Source organism: Euwallacea fornicatus, chromosome 13 (genome assembly GCF_040115645.1).
Source record: "Euwallacea fornicatus isolate EFF26 chromosome 13, ASM4011564v1, whole genome shotgun sequence".
Taxonomy (NCBI): domain Eukaryota; kingdom Metazoa; phylum Arthropoda; class Insecta; order Coleoptera; family Curculionidae; genus Euwallacea; species Euwallacea fornicatus.
In genome coordinates, this window is record NC_089553.1 from 3,217,424 (window position 1) to 3,239,987 (window position 22,564).

General features: G+C 36.0%; 4 protein-coding genes across 11 annotated transcripts; 3 read left to right on the forward strand and 1 right to left on the reverse strand.

Annotated features, from left to right (window-relative positions):
* Window positions 1–84: 84 nt before the first annotated feature.
* RhoGAP54D (Rho GTPase activating protein at 54D) lies at window positions 85–5,809 on the forward strand. 4 transcript variants are annotated; one of them, XM_066289326.1, is made up of 10 exons: window positions 96–848; window positions 1,004–1,191; window positions 2,187–2,341; window positions 2,402–2,621; window positions 2,675–3,030; window positions 3,088–3,257; window positions 3,317–3,475; window positions 3,602–3,764; window positions 4,196–4,347; window positions 4,494–5,809. In XM_066289326.1, the coding sequence occupies exons 2-10, from the start codon at window positions 1,055–1,057 to the stop codon at window positions 5,040–5,042; spliced, it is 2,061 nt and encodes a 686-aa protein (XP_066145423.1). In that variant the 5' UTR covers window positions 96–848; window positions 1,004–1,054; the 3' UTR covers window positions 5,043–5,809. The 4 variants fall into 4 exon arrangements, with proteins under 4 accessions (XP_066145424.1, XP_066145421.1, XP_066145423.1 ...); XM_066289324.1 differs by having other exon boundaries at window positions 91–848; window positions 2,675–3,257; XM_066289325.1 differs by lacking the exon at window positions 96–848 and having other exon boundaries at window positions 868–1,191; window positions 2,675–3,257.
* Window positions 5,810–6,766: 957 nt separating this feature from the next.
* Window positions 6,767–9,029, forward strand: LOC136343009 (uncharacterized). The gene is made up of 3 exons (XM_066289362.1): window positions 6,767–7,342; window positions 7,392–8,167; window positions 8,217–9,029. The coding sequence occupies exons 1-3, from the start codon at window positions 7,195–7,197 to the stop codon at window positions 8,517–8,519; spliced, it is 1,227 nt and encodes a 408-aa protein (XP_066145459.1). The 5' UTR covers window positions 6,767–7,194; the 3' UTR covers window positions 8,520–9,029.
* SF1 (splicing factor 1) lies at window positions 8,961–17,390 on the reverse strand. 2 transcript variants are annotated; one of them, XM_066289332.1, is made up of 14 exons: window positions 17,250–17,390; window positions 16,782–16,940; window positions 16,518–16,723; window positions 15,991–16,140; window positions 13,774–13,849; window positions 12,228–12,380; window positions 12,068–12,174; window positions 11,843–12,009; window positions 11,630–11,788; window positions 11,295–11,439; window positions 10,870–10,923; window positions 10,262–10,435; window positions 10,095–10,181; window positions 8,961–10,039 (listed from the first exon to the last, which is right to left on the reverse strand). In XM_066289332.1, the coding sequence occupies exons 1-14, from the start codon at window positions 17,306–17,308 to the stop codon at window positions 9,918–9,920; spliced, it is 1,818 nt and encodes a 605-aa protein (XP_066145429.1). In that variant the 5' UTR covers window positions 17,309–17,390; the 3' UTR covers window positions 8,961–9,917. The 2 variants fall into 2 exon arrangements, with proteins under 2 accessions (XP_066145429.1, XP_066145430.1); XM_066289333.1 differs by lacking the exon at window positions 17,250–17,390 and having other exon boundaries at window positions 16,518–16,720.
* LOC136343020 (alpha-tocopherol transfer protein-like) lies at window positions 17,310–22,533 on the forward strand. Of its 4 annotated transcripts, none has more exons than XM_066289381.1 (7): window positions 18,765–19,193; window positions 19,253–19,522; window positions 19,570–19,702; window positions 19,887–20,046; window positions 21,396–21,651; window positions 22,117–22,227; window positions 22,279–22,533. In XM_066289381.1, the coding sequence occupies exons 3-7, from the start codon at window positions 19,621–19,623 to the stop codon at window positions 22,531–22,533; spliced, it is 864 nt and encodes a 287-aa protein (XP_066145478.1). In that variant the 5' UTR covers window positions 18,765–19,193; window positions 19,253–19,522; window positions 19,570–19,620. The 4 variants fall into 4 exon arrangements, with proteins under 4 accessions (XP_066145480.1, XP_066145479.1, XP_066145478.1 ...); XM_066289380.1 differs by having other exon boundaries at window positions 19,575–19,702; XM_066289383.1 differs by lacking the exons at window positions 18,765–19,193; window positions 19,253–19,522 and adding an exon at window positions 17,310–17,408 and having other exon boundaries at window positions 19,575–19,702.
* Window positions 22,534–22,564: the final 31 nt, after the last annotated feature.

Consider the following 22,564-nt stretch of genomic DNA (forward strand, 5'->3'; position numbering starts at 1 on the left):
GCTCTTACTGGTCCCGAATAGCTTGTTAGCCTGAGTCCAGAAGGAAACTATTTCTGTCAATTAACAAGAATTTTATTACCATTGGATCTAAGATTCAAGGAGGATTTCAAGACTGCTGAAAATGCTGACCAATCTTTACTTTCGTTGGAGTAGCGAATAGCGTAAACACATAACTAACGAAACGGCCAAACTTTTTAACAATTTAATGAAATTGAGAGCAACGCTGATCGACCAAATAATTTAAACTTAATTTAATTCTGTTCAACGCAAGAAAGAAAAGAAGCAAAAAGAGAAAGATAAGAACTGGAACCGATTCCACCAATACACTTAAAATATTCGCATAGTGAAAGATCTTAGCTGAAGTTATCGAGGTATTTCCTCGTTAACCACATCTTATATTATGGTCCATTATACTATTGACAGCCTTAACATCACTAGTTTTCCATTTCTTAGTGCCACTTTAAGATACTGTAGAGGATTAGCCAAAGGCAATGGTCAGGTTATTGTGTTTTGATTATCAACGCTAAATGGCAGTCAGAGACATGCGTTTCCGTATTTTATTTTTAATGTACTTTTAATTTTTGAATCTAGAGATGTTCTTGAAAGAATTTCAATTCCAACGGTTTTAAATGGGTCATGTTCACACGTGCATGGTGTCACTCATTATACACTCGGCTGAACATTAGTGCTGTGACGAGAGGCCATCGCAATTCAGGAAAAAAAAAGAACCAATGAGTCACTGTCACATAACATGTCAACGGCTAAATTAACTTAAAAATATTCAAAATTATTTAAACACTGAATATATTTTATTAATTTAAATATTCAGGGAAATTAAAAAGAATCAGGTAGGAAGTTTTAAAAAATAAATAAATAAACATGAAATCAATAATGAAGGAAAGAAAATACAGTAAAAAAAATCTGGGAAAATGTGGCTTCTTTCAAGCCTTCAGGAACCGTTAACGAAATTCTGACTCTATTTAATCTGAAATTCCGTTTTCAGGAGCAAATTTCAATAACTAATAGTGTGCCACAGTTTTCTCATAATTTACCAATGTTAGCTCCTATCCCGGCCACAAGTAATATCAAAGACAATGAATTTGTTGAAGTTTTTAAGAAGGAGCACAATGAACAATATTATGTTCTGCTCAAAATGCATTTATCTTTTCTGCTTGACATGACTATGGAGGAGTAAGTATGCACTTAAATTTAAGATTTAGGTATGATGATAATTACTCATAAAGACTACCCAGCTGTAACACTTTTACCCAAGTAGTTACATATTTAAATCTTGAACCATCCAACAGACATTTATTAAATTTAAGTGATTAATATGTCTGAATTGGCAAACTTGAGCATTGCAAAAAGAAAAACCGTGCTGTGTTGGTAATAGTTCCTGCCTCTACCGACTTTCCAGCTTGAATAATGTGAAACTTGATTAATCTATAATAAATGGTTATGCCAGATGCCCCTGTTATCACAGAAGAAACATCCCATAAATATGTTGTAAGAGAAAAATGTGTACCAAAATTCACTGTAATCATGCTTCAGCCTAATAATTCATAAATTTAATTAAAAGAACATTTCCAGGAAGGTACATTTTAAAAATTCAGGATTCAGTGCCTGATTACAATGAAATTGAAATTGGTACTATTCTACTACAAAGTTCTCTTGTTTTTTCTCAAATTTGTTACAACAATATCATGATTTCTTTTTTCCTTTAGGCCTGCTTTCATTTCCCTTATATATCTATATTTACTTATAGGTAACCATTATGGAAAATATGTTCTTTTTGTTGTACCTTAGGAGCATACATTCCCAGCTCACAACCTCCAAAATCATCACTTATTTAAAATGTTTTAGTTAATTTGCCCATAATTCAGAAAATAGCATATAGTGGTTTTGCAGAAATTGTTTATCTGCTAATTATTGTTTTTTAAAATGATTTAAGCCACTAATTCATTGAGAATGACAGTTAAACAGAAATTTTTGTGCTTATGAGGATTCACTAAAGTCATTTAATAAATAAAATAAGGACAACACCTGGTAGGTAACATTACGTTCAACTATCAAGGTTTGCTCAGCTAGATTACTTCCTTCCTAACTAGTTAGACATCAATGCCATTGTCATGCCCTAACCGCGTATTGATGCGTAAAATTGCAGCATCTTTTTATATATTTTTTAGGAGTGAATGCTTATCCGAAAAAGTAAAAATAAAGAAGTGGCATTTAATATTCAGTAAGAAACTGAAGAATAAACCACATCATGAAACTTGTAATTTAATTGACGATGTGAAAAGTCAAATCCAGCAACTGATAAGCTTTCTTAAACAAGAGAATAGTATGTGCAATTTCCTGTACTAACAATATCCAAGCTTTACCCATTAATGCAATATTTCAGATGTAAAAGCTGAAGGAATATTTAGACGAACCGGCTCAGTAGAAAGACAAAATGAACTGAAGACTTTATTAAACCAAAGCAGTAATATTAATATAAGTTTTGAAGGGTTCACTGTTCATGATTGTGCTTCAGTATTAAAAGGCTTCTTAGCTGATTTGCATGAACCGCTAACCACTGATTTTCATTTTCCATTGTATTGTCAAATAGCAGATTCACCTAAGTAAGGCTCAGATATTTAAAGGATTGTTTATTTAAAGAAGTCTGATTTACTAGATTAGGTGATCCTGCATATGAATCCAAAATGTTACAAATCATGCAATTACTGTTGCTGTTGTTACCAAAGGAGAACAGAGATCTACTTGAAAACATCTTTGAGTGCTTGCATCTGGTCGCTAGTAATGAAACCAGTAACAGAATGTCTGCAGAGAACTTAGCTAAAGTATTCACTCCGCACCTATTATGTCCCAGGAAGTTAGCTCCAGAGAGTCTGCTAAAAGATTCTCAAATGCTATTTGGGGTTGTAGCTTTTATGATTAAAAAGTATCCTGAATTATTTGACGTTCCTTCTGCATTAATGATAGATCTGCGAAACCACTGGCGAGCAGCGGGGTTGAATGAATCTGTGAAGGGTTCGTTTAGTGTAACTAACAGATTCGGTCATTTAACCCTGGTAATTGCATTAATAGGGGCCGCACATACAGTATTCACTTTTGTCGACAATAAGATGACAGCGAAAGAAAACGAAGAAAATGTGACCGATTCTGCTCTTGCGGAACTTTATGCGCACATCCAAAGCTTACCGGAAAGCTCAAAGAAACGGAAACTGGTCAAGTTATTTAACAAACAAAATGGACATGTAAATACAATCGTCACCTTTGAATTGAACATTTTGAAAATACATGCTATTATTCTCAGGGAACTCCTCTACAAGTTGTGAGAAGCTCCGCACCTAAGAGCAGCAAAGGCTTTGGAAATTCATTAAAAAAACACATGTTCCAAAAGAAAATCTCGAAGGGCGTCAAAAGACGTGGATTTTTACATTTGAAGAACTCTAGCAGTGAAGAAATGTTGGACGTAAGCCTTTTATTGTGTGATTTATGAGCTTTCGCTTATTTTTGCCATGCATTTTCACATCTAAAGATGCCTACAATCTTTGCTTCCCCCTTCTTCAGCATGCAACTTTCGTTCTGTCCATTTTAGAGTCCTCATTTGCATCATAAATCGTCTTCGCGAGGACGACTTTTCTGTCATAATTTTGATAGCAGCTCTGAAGATGAAGATCGTTTAGCGAAGAAGTTGAAGAGTTCTCATTGTACTCCTATTGAACGACCTCGGAGTAAAAGCGACTCCGACATAAGTATAGGTATGAGTGTAAATTCCACTTAATTTAAAAAATTCCACAATGCGTAGTTACCAGTCTATTTGCGTTGTGTCATGTTGTTGAAGTGCGCATGTTCCAATCGCTATTTTGTTAGAAGTTATGGCAACCGTGTAATTGAAGATTGCAGTTGTTTTAAATATGATTCGCAGGTCAAAAATGTTCGAAATTTTCAAATCAAAATCGATGTTAATAAGAATTGGCATTTACATTAATACTAAATAATGGAAGAATCCTGTTCAGGTTATTTGAGTAACGTCGTGATATGATTAAATCATATTTTCGCCATATACCGGGTCGTTCCGGTTGTCACGATTTTTTTACAAATTTAAAGCCCGCACGTGATTTACTCATTATTGCGTTCGAACCACTATGTGAGCTTTGGATGAAATTGGCTATTGGTGTTTTCTCAACAGGGGGTTCTTCGGAATTCTCAGGCCAGTATTTAACTAGTACCCCCGCTTACGTCGTAACTCGGACTAGCGATGTTTTCACTCCAGAGGATCAGGGAAAAAAAAGTATGTCTCCAATTACCAGGTCAGCGCAGCAGATGTCCAGGGCTATGCAGGTAGTACCATTTTTGTACGCTCGCTTTGCTAATTTGGCTTTACAAACGCTTGTGTATGCCTCGTGGCAAGTCATCAGTGTGTATTCGATACTTCTATTTGCCTTAAGCGCAATGTCGTTATCTATTTTATGCCCAATTTTTAATAGGAAACCATGATGACTCCCCGTAGCAGAAAACCGGTTCTGCTGCTTTCCCGTACCAATATAAACAACCTGGCAAAAATGAATTCGACGCTTACGCATTTAAAAGAAGAGGATTCTTCCAATTCCTGTGATGTTTTCTGGATACAAGACAATGCAACAAAGCCTTTCGGGAAATCTAAAAGTGTTGTGGCATTAAGCGTTGAACAAATTCCGAAACCAAAGATGAATAAGACGGACAGTCCAAGAACATTGAGCGATACTTTCAAGCAGTACCTGAGTGGCAGGGACATACTGACGTCCGATAGTCCTACGGATTCTATGTTTTCGAGTCGTTCGGATGATTTTCAGTCCTGCGCTAGCACGGAGGACGTGAACGAGGATGATGTGTCCGCTTCCAGATTTGATAAACTGTCCGATTCAATGCTATACATATTGGACGGAAATGTCCCTGCTGATGAATTGTGCGATAGCAACGGGGAAAAGAGACTCGTGCTGAAGCCCAGGCAGTTTGACGAAAATGGCAAGCCTATTGTATTCGAGACCTCTTTTTAGAACATATAATTATTTACACAGAAACGGATCGAAACTGTTTGTTTACAACTTAATTGTAAAGCATAAGTTTACGGCCAGCGGGTGTTGTTTTTTCCGTCACTGGCAACGGGTCGTTAAGCTACAATAATGCCTGTGGATCCTGGCAAGGTCCTGTAAACTACAAGTAACGCCTGTTAATTTTTCGATGACCTTTAATCAGATAACTACGTATAATATTCTTCTTGCACGTAGAAGATAAAAAAATATATGATTTGCATGTAGGACGTTATACGTACCACGAGTAGAAAGAACGATTACCTGGTTATTTGACCGAATAAAGGCCTTCTGCTTCGCATCGGGCTTTAAAATTCGGTCGCGGGCGTAATCTTTCAGTTCTCCACGCGTCAATAACTATTACGTTGTAGTTAGTTAATACAATTACATACGTACAATGTTCTTGGTTATTTGATCAAAGACAGTTAAAGGATTAACAGGCGTTATTTTTACTTTGCGACCCGTTTTTGTGAGTGGTGGGTCGTAAAAATAACACAACACCCGCCGGTCGCAAACCCATTGAGTCGGTGATGGAGATCAAGATGTAAATAAACATTTTCGATCCATTTGGCGTAAAGTGTTTTTCCTACTTTTTGAGATGATTTTATCATAGTTATGTTAGATGTGCGTGGACACGTGCATGCGATTAAGTAATATAATTTATTTATTGTGATCTCTCAGTGTAAGTCTGACGTTAATTGCATTGACTGAATACAATGGTATGCAATATATCAGCAATATTGTTTTAATTATAGTTGTACTTTAGTGACCCCAGAAGCTTATTCAGTGGCTGTTTTGATGCAGGATGTATGTCCAAAGCAATTTAACGTTGTTAGGCACAAATGAGCCAGGGAATATGACAAACTGATCTTCAATCTCTGTTCTAAGCCTCACCTTTCAGTATACCCTCGCAAGAGCAAACAACAGAAAAACTGAATTTAGGAAAAAAAAGTGTATATAAAAAAGATTAAAGTACCAGAATTTGTTTCGTTACTGATGGAAAAGTAATTTATCCAGTTAGTTCATTTCATAATTTATTTAGCATAAATAGTAGAGGCCTCCATGTACTACAGATTTTGGGCCGGTTGAAAGTTCAATCGACATAGATATACGTGTGCATCGCGTGTCTATGTTAAATCGGCCGACATTAAATCTCCAATCCTTCTTAAGGTGCTCCTTGTACCTTGCCACTTTTGAGTTTTCCAGTTAGCCTTTGTGTACAAGGTGACCCACCAAAAAGTTTCCACTGAGGTTTTTTTCTTGTAAACAAGTAAATGAAAATATACTCGAACACGTAAATCTTAGTTTTCAGGAGGACACATTTTTTACATATTTGCACCCTCTCTGTTCTATCCCCTCATGAAGGGGTGGTTGCCGCCTTTAAATTTTTAGCTGGAAAGGGAGGAGTGGGATGTCTTATTTTAAAGGCAATTGGCTTTTCTTCGTTATGGGACCTTCCTCGTTAGAATCGATTGAGTAGTTCGTGAGAGATAAAGTTGTGCATTGTAAGATAACAAAATTTCTTGCTACTTGTGTCAATGAAGAAAGGGTTGAAAATGTCCGCCAACATTATGAAGTATTTCGGGAAAAAAATCTGAGTGGAAAATTTTCCTGTGTGCCACCCAGTATTGCATCGATCAATTTTCCTTAAAATCCTATATTCGTGCTTTATCAGGCCGATTAATAGTTTCTCCCAACGAAAACTGATTACGTTCACCACCTAACTTTATTTCCTTTCTTAAGTGCAAATTACGAACCAAAAGCGCACAAGATTGAAAATATGCTGAATAGAAATATAGAACAATTTGCCCTACTTTTATTTCTTTGTATAATAAATTCTTTACTTTTTATGTAAATAGGCACCCGAAAATGGTCACTCCTTAATTAAAAGATAAAAGATACGTCTGTGGTAACATGCAACGAAAGAATTAAAGGAAGGCGAGACGCTTTTCGGTTAGTTCCCATTTGGAAGTGTCTTTCTTTCGTCGGAGCTTTGCATAACAACTCAGTGTCGTTTAATTATTATTATTATGAAGTGTATGTGTAAGTGCGTCGTAATTATACATGCATGTTAGGAGCTTAAAAAGACTAATATGAAATTAAATGGAGGCCCAGGAAGATGTCTAAAAACAACAAAGTACAACCGTCAGAAAGGATTCACATGTTCAAGGAAAGGCAGCATCACATGCAGTACTACTACGTCAAGGAAATGTTCTTATTATTAGAAAAAAAGCAAGTTGTGTTTCCTTTAACTGTGTTTCTATTAGGTAAGCAGAGACTGAGAAATCGATTTCCTGAGCACGAATTTACGTTCAGTTTCAGTGCTGGTCGGGCATAGTTACTCCCTGCTGGGTAAGCCGAAGAATTTTCCAAATCAGCACGTAGCCGTTAAAATAGCAGAGCATGTCGCCGACTTTTGCCTGACTGCAAGCATACTCATCGTCATACTCTATTTGCCAAAAAACGGTAGAAATTTCTTCCAGTTCTTTACCAGCTTGTATCCTGAAGGAAACAAGTTATTAGGGCCATTGCTTGCAATGAAGAAGCACCACTTTTGGAGAAATTTCCTGATCTGCAATATTTGTATTGGCAGCCTAATTACGTTCGATGCCTGTTTTTTTCTCATTAATTTCGGATGGGATACGTACAAGTACCTCATCTTCAGCGACGTGCAGTTCTACCTTTACAACTTAGTCCTGTTGTTGCTGTTGGCGTTAGCCAGAAAACTGGAATTGAGGTTTTCGGAGCTGAACGAGCTGCTGGAATATAAAACTGAAAATTTTTTGAAAACGAACACCAACCCAAAGCACGAGAACGAGGTTGAATCGCATCTCAGTTTCATTCTGAACTCTGAGCATTTCTACAGTGTGAGGACTTTTAGGGTGATGCACTACGATCTGTGCAAACTGGTCAAACGATTCAATGAAATGTTTGGTAGAATCATTTTGTCCACGGTAGTGTTCAGCATAGCGAATATTTTGGCGAAAGTGACCTTCATTATCGATTTCTATGTCACCCCAAGGAGTGAGGAGGAAAAGCAGAAATGGGCAGTCTTCATGGGGATCATTGGCTTCTGGATTTTTGCTAGTATGGTGAGTAACAAATAATCCATTATGTACAGTTACAATGAGTAAATTACAGGCGCAATCTTTCTTGTTCGCATTCTACGGGGAACAGGTGACTAAAGAGGGGGAAAAAACCACAAGAATCTGTTTCTACTTGTTAAATAAAGTGCCATTTCAACCAAAGAACAATGACCAAAAGTTGGTGCAAGAAGAGCTGACTAACTTTGCATTCCAAAGTTACTCGCATATTCCTTGTCTCTCTGCGGGAGGATTCTTCGATGTTAATTTCAGGGTTTTGGGGTTAATGATTTCCAGTGTAACTTCTTATTTAATGGTCATAATACAGTTCCTGTTGAGGCAGCAAAATAGTAATAATTGAGTTTAAACACGATGTTTGTAGAGTACGTGGACTGTATTAAATTTGCAATAAATTCATCGAGTAAAACGCGGAGGATTACATTCAAGGCTCGTGGGAAATAAACCGGTAGTAAACCAAAAATGAGTTAAAAAAATTTTAATTCATAGAACTGGTTCAAGGTTACTCACATGCCAAATGGTATTCGATTAATCTCGTATTGGTATTCAATTTCATTGTAGATGGTAGCATAAAAAAGTAAAGAAAGGCCGTTTCCGAACAAGCTCAACCTTATTTTCCTTTAGTAAGGAGATAAAGTCTCTTTTCGTAACACGAATATTCATTATTAGCAAAAGCATTTTTCTCAGACCATCGGGCTCATCTACAATAAAAAATTGAATCCCTTTAGGCTATTCATGAAGCATTCAGTAGCTCATATTAGAACACGAGTAAAATGAGAACATGTAGGTATGACTGATCATTTTATTCTTTATCTTTTATACAGCACTTCACAATAAATACTCTAACATCAAATGGTTACTCCTTACTCTTTTAGTCACAGGAAAATTGAAAACAATTACTTTAATAGCTATCTAATTCACAATTGTACGATTAGAGATGAACCTTTCCCGCTCCAGCCCAAATCAACAGACATTCGCGAGTAACGGCCAAATATCTCACAAAACCACCGGAAATTTTGCATATAAAGTTTTGTCATAAATACGAATATTCCTAAACCGAATCTATCGAAAAATAAGTCATGTACAAAGTCGTCATCTATTACAAACTGACCATACGTACATTTTTAAATGGAACAACCTATATATTATTGAATAATAGGAAGAAGCGTATTTTTCTGATTTTAAATGTACTTTTGTATATAATGTATACTCATATGTATATATGTATACTTTTGTATTCAAAACTCGACATATTTAGTGGTCCTCTATGCGCACCTGTCCACTACATTGCGAATCCTCCGTGCGTTGCTACATGGCCTATCGCATTTACTTGAAAAGATAAAAATCATCGTGGAGACAAAATATATATGCATTTTCAATTAATTTTTTTTTAAGTATAAAGTTTTTCCGCACTTTTTAAGATGATTTCCAAGGTCATTGCCTGCTCTGAACTAATCAGCGAACGAAAGACAAATTTTAAACTAAACAATCCATTTGTATTAAGGCCCTTTACACGAACCAGTTTTCTATCCATTGCTTTGTGTATAAGTATTATACTTACTTGCGTCATCAGGTAAGTGCGAAAGGACATCCAATGATGTGTATGCTCGTTACGGTCACTTTGTATGGTAATGCGTAAATAAAACCTAACCGAACCCCAATAATTCCATTAAAACTAAATCAATCTTTCAATGCCGTAGCATTCTATTTATAGTAAATCCTAAAGTTTGACAATTCAAGCTTAACTAGAAGGTGGCGGGGGAGGGGGCGCAGTTAACAAACTAGTGACGTCAAAGCCCGGGGGAGGGGGCGGTACGGAGGTGGACATTGCTGCTGATGGAGCAGGCCAAAATGGCGGAGGTGCTGTGGTAAAGAATCCTCGGTAGTCGCAATTAAAAAAAATAATACGTAATCCTACCTGAAGCCGGCCATTGCGAAGCCCCCGGCGGCGGTGGCTGGGCAGCCCATGAGGACATCAACGGTGGCGGTGAACTCCCAACCGACCCTGAAAAATATAAAATCTCACTCTCGATCGCATTAAATTAGTTCGAATCTCTGGCATTTTCGAGAGGAAAGTATACTTACCGGGGGGAGGTGGTGGGGGTGGAATTCCGGGCGTCATTTGAGAAATCGGACCCCAGGGACCAGCCCAAGGAGGAGGCGCCATAGGGGCGCTTATTGGAGGCGCCATCAGTGGCCGGGGCGCTGTTTGCGGCGCAAAAATGTTAAAGGAAGGTGCACGTTTCGGCATGTTGTCTGCTGCAAAATATTACATACGTTGTATCCGTCTTAACCACATTCGGTAAATCCCAAATGTTGAGAAAAATTCAGAAAGGGTTATGCTGTCAGTCATTCAGATCTCAGACCCGAAAGATGGTATAAAACATCATGTGTTTATAGTAATCAAATATTCAATTGAAAAAATATTTTTTTCCAAACTCATAATGATATAAATATACTACATATATTAAGTAGCTAGAACTAGCCATTTTCAGTCAGTTTTTTACATTGAAAAGTAAACTTTTCCATCACTTCACGGATATTTCCGTAAATGTCCGAAATTTATCCAATCTTAAAGCGGAACGAAAATTAAAATAACACTGAATTGTGAATATTCGCCCAAATTTAGCTGATGCTGTATCTCTTTAATTTAAAAGATCCTTTTTGGGTTATAGTTAATGGTTTTTGCTTACCTACAGTCGGAGGTGGCGGCCCTTCTCCCAATTCCGCCATCAGAGACATGTACTCTGGAAATAAAACCACAATGTTAGATATTACATTGGCAAATACAGGACGATATCCGAACGGGGAAATGTAATCAGTAAACGTTAAAGTATCAGTCATAAATACTTCAGCCCCGAAAGATGGTGTTATAACATCATTTTAAGTTTATTTGGATATCGATAACCGTACACCAAAGTGACGTAGAGAATGTTTAACGAATGGATGGATAACCACATGTACAAGACGGCCGAAGGCCATAGAATGTCAATACGAAACAGAGAAGATAAGCAAAAAGATTGAAAAAAAAACTGATCTAGAAGCCCACGGGCGAAAAATTATATCGATTGGTATTTGCTACCACAACAATTTAGAAAATATTGAACGTTTCTCTTACCCTCATCTATTTTTGTTATGTCGCCACCTTCCATCGGAGGTCCTCCTAAACCTGGTCTCTTGGATCGGCAGTCCTTGGCAATGTGTCCGGCGGCACCACAGCCCGAACACACAATGTTGTTAGTAACATTTGGTTTATCCGGGCACTAAAATATATATACAACTTTGAGTAATAACATACACATAATATACAGTGTTAAGTTTTAAGAATGTATTTATCAGTAAAAATTATGTTGTCAGTCAGAGGTGTTCAGCCCCGAAAGATGGTTAAAGCATCATGTGTAACTTGATAATTAACGGAGTAAATAGTATACTGGAAGTATAATTTGTATTTACCAGCCACGACTTGTGATCACTTGCGCCACAGTTGCTGCATCGCAATCCGTCATTCTCCCTCAAAGTTCCATTTAATTGGGCTAACTCGCGTAGCTGCATCCTTCTTAAATCGTTTTGATTTTCCGGCACTTCCACTCCTTGCCTGATGACTTCTTTGATCTAATTAACGCCAAAACTCTTGTTGCCATTCGACATGTCTAAAACAAAACTTACTCTTTCAACTGCCTTTTTCACACACTCTGGATTGGTAGCGGTTATGTAAGCGTGCAATGGTTCGTCTTCACCTGGTAATGGTTGGCCATCTTTTCTGCCAACTTTTCCTTCTTTGACACTACCTTTACCTCTGATAATGATTTTTGCCCCGGTTTCCTTTTCCATTGCTAGAATTCAAAGTATACAGACGTAAGATAATTGCATTATTCAAAAAGCAAAACTTACTTTTCAATGTATTGCCTCTAGGTCCGATCAGAAGCCCAACAAAATTAATTTCCGGGTGCTCTTCTTGAGGAATCATGACTTTATCGCTCACACGAATTACTGGAGGTCTAAAAACCATCAAATAGAAATCTAAGTGTGTTCTTAAGCATCGAAAGCTTACTTGTAATCAGTAGGAGGTTTGAAGTCAGGGTTAATCGACTGCATCTTCATAACTAAATTGTGCCTTTCCTCTTCCAATCTCTTCCTAGTTCGGAACTCTCGCGTATTTAGCCGTTTACCATCGCTGCTGTAAATGGGTTCGGGAGATGGAGATCTGTCGAAAGAAAATGTTTAAATGTATTTCTGCTCCCTCATCGCTTCATGCCGTCAGTCACTTCTTCGAATAGTTTGAAGCGACTGCATGACAAAAGCAGTGCAATCCTTAATTCTAAAATTTTCGGTTATTGTTGACTACGCTTACTGGAACTACAGGATCTATATTCGTTATGTAAACGTGGTCAACAATATTTTCCCCAACTCCTTGCGAATCTGTTTCCTGAATAAAAGTTTGTTATTAATTGTTATTGGCTGTAAGATAAAATATTAATTATGTGGTGCTAAGGCAGAACCCGATAAAATCAATTAGATCAATAGGCATACCGGCTTCTTCCCTAACACCACAGAATTATGGCTGGAAATAAATGTTTGTCATTATTGCCTGAAAAGTGAAGGTAATTATGGCCTGAAAATAATTGAAATTATTAGCTTTGTTGGCTTGTTTTTGGCTACAAAAATCTATTTAATCTGAAACAGATATTTTTCATTAACACATAAAGATTCTACAGGGTTTGAATGATTTTTCTAAAGGATCAACTATATTTAGTTACATATAAAATATGGAACATTCAGACAAAGGATGCACGTTTCAAAATTTCCACAATACAATAGAAGCGCTTATTTAGCTTCGTGCGGATAAATTTTTACTATTATTTAGATTTAACCTTTATATAGTTTGCATTACCAAGATTCCAGCTTTTGATTGAGAAGTGTATTTTAGGCCAACCATATGACATAAAACATGAGCTAGAAATCCCGTAGTTCCTAAGATATAGCATGTGAAAGTTGATTTTTTTGAGCATTTCCTGCACAGTTTTTGTTTTTTCGCATCAACAAATCATCAAAAATTTTTTATTTGACTAAAATTTAACGTGTAGACCGTCCAAATCAACTTCTGGCTTACAGTAAAAATTTGACTAATTTATGTCGAAAACCATAGGAATAGGAGTTGCGTGGAAAAAGATAATCTAAAGAGAAGTGATTCATCAAATTCATAATGTTGGTCGAAACGCGTAATGAAAATTTTGAAAACGGCATCATTTGTGACGTGAATATTGGCCACAGGTTTGTGAAAACCGCCACCTTCCATCTTTACTAATAATCCAATGACCATGAATGGAATCAAGATTTCAAGAGGTATAGATGGATAATTCACTGGCACAAATCAAATTTATCAGGTATTTACTAGCGTTTTTTGCAATTCATTCTTCAAAAATGAATGATACGCAGTTCTTCTACAAAAAAACCTGATAAATATAAAATGAAATAGTGAAGATTAATAAAACAAAGTCAACTTGTCAAACCACATTTAGGCTGCTTTTTTTCACGTGGCCAGGCACCAATGAACCATTCGTAGATGTGCCCCTGATAAACAATATCCTTAGACCAACCTTTGTTCTGGATTAGCTGGAATGCCCAAGTCTCCTGAACGTAGTTTCCTACTCACTTCTTCAATTTGCAGTTGCACTGAAATGAAACGGGTTAGCGAGGGCAAGCGCCCTTTTGTTAGAAATTGTGTTCCAATTGAAACATTTTACAAATAAATAAAAAATTTTTAAAATGCATTAATTTTAAGATAAAACCTAAATATCCATATCAATAATATAAGAATCTGTTACTAACTAATGCACTCATCTCTTTATTTATTATAATAATTTATAATAATTATAATAGTAACTAGATTATTGCAAAATCTGAGAAACAACCACTAATCACAATTTATAGGCTAAGTGGATCGACAATCGAACTAAGAGCTTCAAACACATCAAGACGCCGAGAAGATGTTTAATCAACATAATCTGAATTAGTAGCAATGGTAAAAAAAATCGTAACAAGAAAATCTCAGAACCTAATTGTATTCAGAATTTCTGGTATCAACAATTTACAGTCACCCACAAATACCTAAGTTGCAAAATAAATCAAATACTTTACCGTCCAAATTTCCCATAATCTGTTTACCAATTCTACGAAAAAATGCCATTTATTGTCGCATCGAGAACCATTTGAAAGAAAACGTACCAATTAAACAAAAGGAATGTGAAAAAGAGAAGCCACGATGTAGAAGAATGTTCACTCAGGACAAATATTAACCCCAATACATCTATGGAAGACGTATAAACATCTAGGATTGGGCGTAAATGTGAAACTATATCACACAACAAACAAGCAAGATTTCAAGGAAGCGTTTGAGCAGATTGAACCTAATAATTTAATAGATTATTATATTTACAAAATCTGTTTAAAGCTATCATTACATTCGCCATGACGCCATTAACATATTCTTTCAGAGTAGTGAAATGGTTTGCAGTCGACGTCACAAGCAGCGATATAACAATAAGAAAAGCCATTTATTGAAAAATAATAACTACATTCCAAATGTCTTCAATTCATGTATTCAATAAAGAATATCCTCAAATGTTGATGGTGGCCCAAAATTGATTGATGTACACGAATTTCACATCAAACTAATAAAGTCTATAAGAACTGATACTTTCATAATAAGGATAATTGATTTTCCAAACCATATGTGTCCTAGATAACAACTTTATTCCACTAACTCTAACCAGAATCAAAAACACCTCACTTGAAAATAGAAAATATGTGGATAAAACGTAATGGGAGGAGAAACTGCGGGAAGGAAGGCACTGTAGCAGATTTATTGCAGCAAGATTGTAAAAGAAGACTAAAAAGATAAGATAAAGGCATATAAGGTGAGGAGCTATGCCCTGAAATATATGGTTTAATGCTTGCAATACCAGACCAAGTTATAGCAACTAATAACTATAAAAAAAATATATACTGAAGGATCCCAATTCCAAGGATATTAGTGGGAGATATGCCATTTATCCTCAGAAATCATAAAATAATTTAGTTTATTCTCTTTGTAATTGAAACTATCGTTGTTCCTTATTATTTCTATTGTTGATTTTTGCAATGGCTTTTAATAATTGTGGCTCCTAATTTTATTTCAGTGTATGTCTCTTTCTTAGTAGTTAACATGTGCTTCTATTTCTAAGTGCTACTTTTTGATTATCTAATTCAGCAACATTTAATAACTGTACTGCTTCTTTTTTTTATGAAGTTTCCCATTCTTCATTTTGTTGAATGCTGACTTTTTGTTCTTATATTCTTGCAGATACAAAGGTCATTATTGTTGCTTGGTTGTCTTGCAACAGAAGAGTGTTTTTTTTCTGTTGGGGCTTGTTGTTTGCTTCATGATATTGCACCCTTTTTACTCAATTTTAGATTTTAGGTTTCAATTTCAAGTCGTCCTTTTCAATTTCTGTACTTTTGAATATCATCCTTTAAAAAAGTATATATATTTTATACCTATCATTTTTTCAATTGTTAAAAGAATAATATCCACATACAACCTGTAAATATCCTAAAATATCAATAGGTTTAGAAAATTCAGGTTTAAAGACTAGTACAGAAGACTATCTTCGTCTTTACACCAAGCAAATACTAATATATGGTGTCATATACTGAGACAACAAAACATTCTGTCAACTCAAAATATACTTACCAACAAAAAACAATATTATAAATAACAAACAAATGATAAATTGATTTAGAAGCAGTAATTGAAATAGTAAATAGGCACTTACACAAATATGCTTGTTCCTGCTCTTTGTTCAAGTTGCAAGGTAAAATTGTAGGCATTCCCGGAATGAAAATTTTATCATGTTCCCCTCCACCCCATCTAGATCTTCTTTTACGTTTTTTCTCTGCTGTACCATCTGAGTCTTCTTGACTGCCTGTAGTAAAAAAAAACGCATTGTATAAACATTTTAATGTAAAATGACTTGTAATATTAGCAAGTGGATTACGGAATGTTATTCTTAACCCACTAGTTTTAAGGTGCATATTCAAAGAACAAAATAAAGCTGAACAAGTACCAATAAACAAAAATTGTGTCAACTTCCATTGAATTTTACTTGTAAGATAGTTTGTCATTCAGCAGAATTTCCAACAGTTTCATTATTGTTGACTCCGCTGAATCTGGCAATTAATATTAATACCTAAATATATAAAGGCCTGTTTATAGACACAGTAATACAAAATTAACATAGTGTAAAACAGTTAAATCAGTTCAAACATTCCGACTAGTTTATAAATCTAACTATGACCTTACCAGTAGAGTGATTAGAATTTTCTCCTTGTGCTTGCAAAAAGTTGACATAACTTCTTGATGCTGCCAATGTGGCTAAGGTATCTTGGATAAGCTTCTCTGCATCAATCTCTGCAGGTGTTCGTTCTCTTTTTCTTGAAGGACTTCTGGTACGACTTCTTTCACGTTCACGATCCCTCTCTCTATCACGGTACTTGTCTCTGGACCTACTGAAGAGGCATTTAAAATGGAGTAAAATCTGATTTTGGAGTCTACGAAATTACTTACCCGTCTCGATCACGATCCCGATCTCGGTCCCTTTCTCTATCCCGGTCTCTGTGCCTTTCCCGATCCCGATCCCTGGAGCGATGCCTCCTATCACGATGACTGTCTCGGTCTCTATCACGATCACGGTCCCTATCTCGGTCACGGTCTCGGTCCCTCTCTCTAGAACGATCTCGATGTCGGGAAACCATTTTTTATCACAAATTTACTTCAATTTTAATAATAAAAGCAAGAATAAAGTGTAAAAATGTTTGAAAACGGAACGCTTTCAACACGTGTACCGTCTATTAGCCAAAGAAATTATTTCATTTTACAAAATGGCGTAACCCATAGCACCAACATAAGTGTTAGAGTAGAAAAACTATCGATAATAATTGATATCGATAGTTATCAAACGTTTCGAATATCGATACCTTGACGATAATGTCTAACGACCCAGCCCAAAAAACTTTTTTTTTTCAAATTACTTGCCCGTCTGTTTGCTTTCTGTCGCTCTTTCGTGCTTTTAATGTCAGTTCTCTGTGCTGCATACTATAGCGTGTATGTCACTGTTAAATAGTTTAACTGATCTTATTCCAGAAAACTCCACACCGGCTATTCCAACACTAGACAGTCGAGCTGTGTTACCATGTGAGCTCAGTTACTGAAGTATCGATATTAACAAGCGCACTTTGTCTGCCGCTGGCACATAAAACGGATATATTATTCTATAGGTTTTATAAAACGAAAACCAATACACGTCATTATGTTGAAATTCACGTTGTTGCCGGTTGTAAGATTTTCAGTATTTGCTGTGCCGCACCTACTCGCTACAAATAACAAAATGGATACACAACCTATGAAATTTAAAAAGTATAATAAACATACTTCTATGACGGAATTCAATGGCATCAAAAAGCCGTTGTTCCTTTCCTGTTCAAAATACTTTATTAAAGAAGTAACGAGCTCCTTACACGAGCTGCTTCACAGATTTGATATATTTACAAATACTAATAATAAACGTGGAGTATACTCACACTAGCATCTGTTCTTAAAAAAACAATTTGCGATAAAGAAAATTCCAGTAAATTGGGAACTTTAATAGAATACGACAAAAAATTTAATGGTATTTAAATAAATACCTAGACTAATCATAACAAAATAAAATGGCGGAATGGGGAACGCGCAATATCAAAACGGACCAATATACGACAAATTTAGCGACACGGCGTTCTGTTGCCATTATTATTTAGAGTTTCATTATTTGCGTTTAGGCTTGAAAATTTTATTAAACGTTAACGAGTAGGTTACCCTTGGATCCAGATACTGATTGCAGTTCATCCACACAATTATCGTGTCTTTCAAGAAGAATTCCTCGTTGAAAACTACGTATTTTGAACATGAGGGTTGGCAATCGATTTATGACGTGCATCGGTTTTTGTATTGAACAACCTGTATATAATTTGATTAGTTTAAAATTTATTTTCAAGTTAAATTTAGTATCGCTTTTAGGCACTACTTAAGTGACTTCACTATGAAGGAAATAAATATTGACTATCATGTGACGTGTTGCATCTCCGCCCGTCCATTTGATTGGCAAACTAACAGAGATGCAAACCTGTGACGTCATAGCCAATAGGGATTTACCATATAGAATGCGTTACTGTTTTGCCTAGATCTCATACGTGTACCGAAAGACGCCATTCCGTACATACATACGCCAACTAAAAGTTAAAAAATATTCCCAAAATTAGATTTTGCCAAAACAGAATAATACCAATAGGTGAATAACTTGTATACCTTCCTGGATTATTTAAATTTATTTGGCATTGTCTTGTGACACGATCAGAATGAGATCATCGATGTCGAATTGAGGTATCTCATTTCATGCTTCTTGAAGCAACCCCCCTCCCCATCCAAAAAAAGAGTTCTTCTACCGTCTCTTGGCTCATCTAGGCGAAGAACTCTTCTTTGAAGCATATCCTAAATGTTCTTGAATGGGTTTAGACCCGGAAACTGTGCTGACAATGGTAATACATCGACATTGTTGTTCTCCAAAAACTCCATCCCAACTCTTGCCGCTTGTGGTGTGTCATTATCGTTCATGTAATAAAGTTATCATGCATCTAAACTAAAAATAGCTGCTGAATATAAAACGACAGGTTTCAGAATTTGATCCACGTATGATCTGTTAGTCAAAAATACCTCTAACAGAATGAGGTCAGTTTTCCCCAGTTACCTGTTCTTCTCTAGACCATAGTTTTTTCTTAAAAAAAAAACGCACTTTCTGAACATCATTGCGGAGACGATTTCTATTGTTAGGTTTTCTCCACACACGCACATTTCTAGAGTCAGGATAAATACCAAACCTGAATTCTTCAGTGATGAGCACAGTTGTCCAATCTTCATCTCGCCATGCGAAAAACGCAAAGGGGGGTGAGTGTTACCTGCCCAAAATTATATTTGCTCAAATTGCAAGTTTTTTTCTGCGACAGGTAAACAGTTTACAAGACCTTTAACGGTGAAATAATTTTTGCGAATTTTGATCTTGGCACTCAGAAAATAATGTCGAAATTTGATTTCAACTCTAAGAGGAAGGAGCCTTTTTAGTAGGAACTTTACGTGTATCGGGATAATCGGAAATTTCATTCTTGATTCGCTATGTGATAACGGTAACTCATAATGGGAATAATATTTCGAATCACATCAAACACAGTAGAAAGCGCTAAACGCTTGTGAAAGTGAAACGGCTGAACGGCTTCATGGTAATTTTAACCATAACTCTTATTTTGATTGTAAATAAAATTCTCAGTGTAGTTAGTACGAGGCAGGGAAGATTCGAACTGTGCACAAAACACAAAGAATGACTTCTTTGGAAAAATCTGGTTATTTAAATATTATCAAGGAATGGCTGTCGAAGCAACAACATTTGCCACAAAACATTCGTAAGTTTTCAATCAATATCTCCACAAGCCTATAAAAGTATTAATCTTCCTATAGGGTGATCATAAAAAAAACAGGCGTTTAAGCATTAGAGGCACGTCCACTGATAACAGTGGTCACTTTTTATAATCGCCCGTTATCACCGTTTGCTTGAAAATATTCTCAAATAGTATTTACATATTTCAGACGACAAGCTGTTAAATAGATTTCTGCACTCCTGTAGGTACAGCCCAGAACAAGCTAAAACGTTGATAGACTTGTTTTATACCTTAAGATCTCAAGCTCCAGAAATATTTGCGAACAGAGATCCCACATCACCCGAATTGCAATCTGCATTTGAACATTTGTAAGTTATAGGTATTATTATAACTGGTCATTTTAATTGCGATTTGGCCAACTGATTGCCGATCCACGCGGCGGGCAACAGAGCCATCAGGCACGAAGGCCGCGCAGACTCACTTATTCTAAAAGAAAAAGTTTCAAATTTGTAAAAAAATGTTCAAAAAAATTAGTTGAATGTTTAATATGCCACAAAACGTGTAGGCAACTTATGAAAAATTGGCCCGGAATAAGGGTCGTTTGCGTGGAATTTGGCTAAGCCACGCTTAAGTTGGGTTTAATTGACAGTTTTTCATATAAAAAAAATCAGTTTGAGTTATCCTTAGATTTAACCCCACGTGTTTTTTAAGTTTCCGTACTTAAATGTCATTTAATGCAATAAAAAAAGTGGCACATCGAAAAGTTTCCACTCAGGTTCTTTTTCTTGTAAAAGAATAAATGATGCTATGTTCCGACCCGTAAACCTTAGTTATCAAGGGGACATATTTTTATATATTTTCACCACTTCTGCTCCAATTCCTACGAAGAGGTGGCTCTCACCCTTAATATCTTAAATGGAAGGGGGGCAAGTGATGTTGTATTTCAAAGGGAATTGGATTCCCTTTGTTATGGGACCTTCCTTGTATTATTTGATCAATAAATAAAATACACAAAAAATAATATTAATATAGTATTTTGAAATTTCACTTGATCCTTCAAAAAATCTGCTATTATCACATTGTTTGGTGCAAAGGGAGATGGATTGGGAGAAGAGAATATGTTGAATGGCCCGCAAGATCTCCTGATTTTTCACCATTGGACTTTTTTTGTGGGAGCATTTGAAATCTAAAGTTTATGTGATCAAACCCAATTCTTTAAAAGACTTGAGGCAACGAATAATCTACAAGTGCCAACAAGTAACTTCCGACTCACTGCATAATGCTCACGAACATTTCGAACGGTGCCTCTATACTTACATGCATGTAGGTTGGAGGTGAACATTTTCAAAATGTACTTCATTAACATGAATGGTAAACAATTTTGTTATTTTTAAATTTCACATATTTATTTCTCACGAACTATTCAATTGATTCCAGCTACGAAAGTCCCATAACAAAGGGAATTCAATTTTCTTTAAAACAAAACATCACTTATCACTCTCCCCCTTTTCAATTCAGATTTTAGGGATGACCGCCACCCCTTCAATGGAGTTAGTGCAGAGTGGGTGGAAATATGTAAAAAATGTGCACTCCTAAAGTCTAAAGTTTAAGTGCCCGAGCACATTTTTATTTATTTGTTTATCAGAAAAGAAATATGAGGGGAAACTCTTCGATGCGCCACCATGTATAATTAATTACTTTAAACGACCACTTACAGTGATTACATTCCAATGCCAAAACTAGGAGAAGCAAACGAAAGAATTTTCATTTACCGCATGAACAGTTCCGATGTCGCAAAGTATGACTACGTGAATTCCATTAAGGCTTTCTTTATACTGGCGGATATAAGAATGATCGTAGAAGAAACTATTCCTGAGGGCGAAATTCCGATATATGATACTTCTAATTTCACTCTGAAGCATCTAAGTAAAGTTAACTTGCAGGTTCAGAAGAAATTTTTTTTCTACTCCCAGGTATGACAAAATTCTAAGCATATACGAGGTATGTTTCTAAATATGTGCATTATTGCTATCTCCTAAATGGCTGTAGATAGTAGATCGGTTAAATTAGGAAAAAAATAGCTTTTTGTGGAATTAATTTAAGAAATCTCTGCAATGTTGTCCAATTTTAACTAATTACCGATACACTTGCGAAAATGCAACTGATAATATTTTAGAATTTTATATACGCACCTCGAAGTTAACCCTCGTAATTTCAAAAATTTTCATTCCTAATAAGGTGATAACATGATTTTACAGATAATTTTTAACCGATTCGTCCTAAAGAATAATCTTTAACAATATCAAGCTGAGCGTCACACTTTCGTGTCTCGAAATTTTTGGGATTTCTTAAATGAGTTCCGCAAAACGCAGTTTTGTAAAAACATTTAAATAACACCGTGTATAATTCCCATTCTCACAGTTGTCTTTATCTCTCAGGAAGCTCATCCCATAAATCTGAAATCAATTCATGTTGTGAACGTCCCAACCTTTCTCGATAAATGCATGCAGTTGATGCGACCCTTTATGAAACCCGAAGTAAAAAAAATGGTACTTACTTTTGAGTATTTTTTTATATAAGCCTCAATGAACGATTTTCAGATACATACTCACGTAGGCAAGTACACCACTCTTCACGAATACATAGCTCCAGATCTTCTGCCTGTGGAGTATGGTGGAACAGTTGGGACTGTTTCAGATATAAAGAAATGGTGGATGGGAAAGATAATGGAGCACAAGGACTATCTCATGGACGAAAGTAGGTGGGCCGTCGATGAATCGAAAAGAACGAATGATAACTATTCGAGGAGAACATTAGGAATGGAGGGTAGTTTTAGGTCCTTAGATATAGATTAACTGTTTTGGTTTGGATGTAAAAAATGCATTT

What these genes read in the sequence shown, in the direction of transcription:
- RhoGAP54D (XM_066289324.1), top strand. Translation starts at nt 1,055, where the DNA reads ATGTTAGCTCCTATCCCGGCCACAAGTAATATCAAAGACAATGAATTT. An exon ending in CTTGACATGACTATGGAGGA is followed by an intron (nt 1,192 to 2,186) that starts GTAAGTATGCAC and finishes TATATTTTTTAG; the next exon opens with GAGTGAATGCTTATCCGAAA. An exon ending in GCAGTGAAGAAATGTTGGAC is followed by an intron (nt 3,476 to 3,601) that starts GTAAGCCTTTTA and finishes TGTCCATTTTAG; the next exon opens with AGTCCTCATTTGCATCATAA.
- LOC136343009 (XM_066289362.1), top strand. Translation starts at nt 7,195, where the DNA reads ATGTCTAAAAACAACAAAGTACAACCGTCAGAAAGGATTCACATGTTC. An exon ending in TTTAACTGTGTTTCTATTAG is followed by an intron (nt 7,343 to 7,391) that starts GTAAGCAGAGAC and finishes ATTTACGTTCAG; the next exon opens with TTTCAGTGCTGGTCGGGCAT. An exon ending in TCTGGATTTTTGCTAGTATG is followed by an intron (nt 8,168 to 8,216) that starts GTGAGTAACAAA and finishes AGTAAATTACAG; the next exon opens with GCGCAATCTTTCTTGTTCGC.
- SF1 (XM_066289332.1), bottom strand. Translation starts at nt 17,308, where the DNA reads ATGCAGCACAGAGAACTGACATTAAAAGCACGAAAGAGCGACAGAAAG. An exon ending in GACAGAAAGCAAACAGACGG is followed by an intron (nt 16,941 to 17,249) that starts GCAAGTAATTTG and finishes AGATCGTTCTAG; the next exon opens with AGAGAGGGACCGAGACCGTG. An exon ending in TAGAGGCAATACATTGAAAA is followed by an intron (nt 12,010 to 12,067) that starts GTAAGTTTTGCT and finishes TTTGAATTCTAG; the next exon opens with CAATGGAAAAGGAAACCGGG.
- LOC136343020 (XM_066289383.1), top strand. Translation starts at nt 19,621, where the DNA reads ATGACTTCTTTGGAAAAATCTGGTTATTTAAATATTATCAAGGAATGG. An exon ending in ACATTTGCCACAAAACATTC is followed by an intron (nt 19,703 to 19,886) that starts GTAAGTTTTCAA and finishes TACATATTTCAG; the next exon opens with ACGACAAGCTGTTAAATAGA. An exon ending in AATTTTTTTTCTACTCCCAG is followed by an intron (nt 21,652 to 22,116) that starts GTATGACAAAAT and finishes TTTATCTCTCAG; the next exon opens with GAAGCTCATCCCATAAATCT.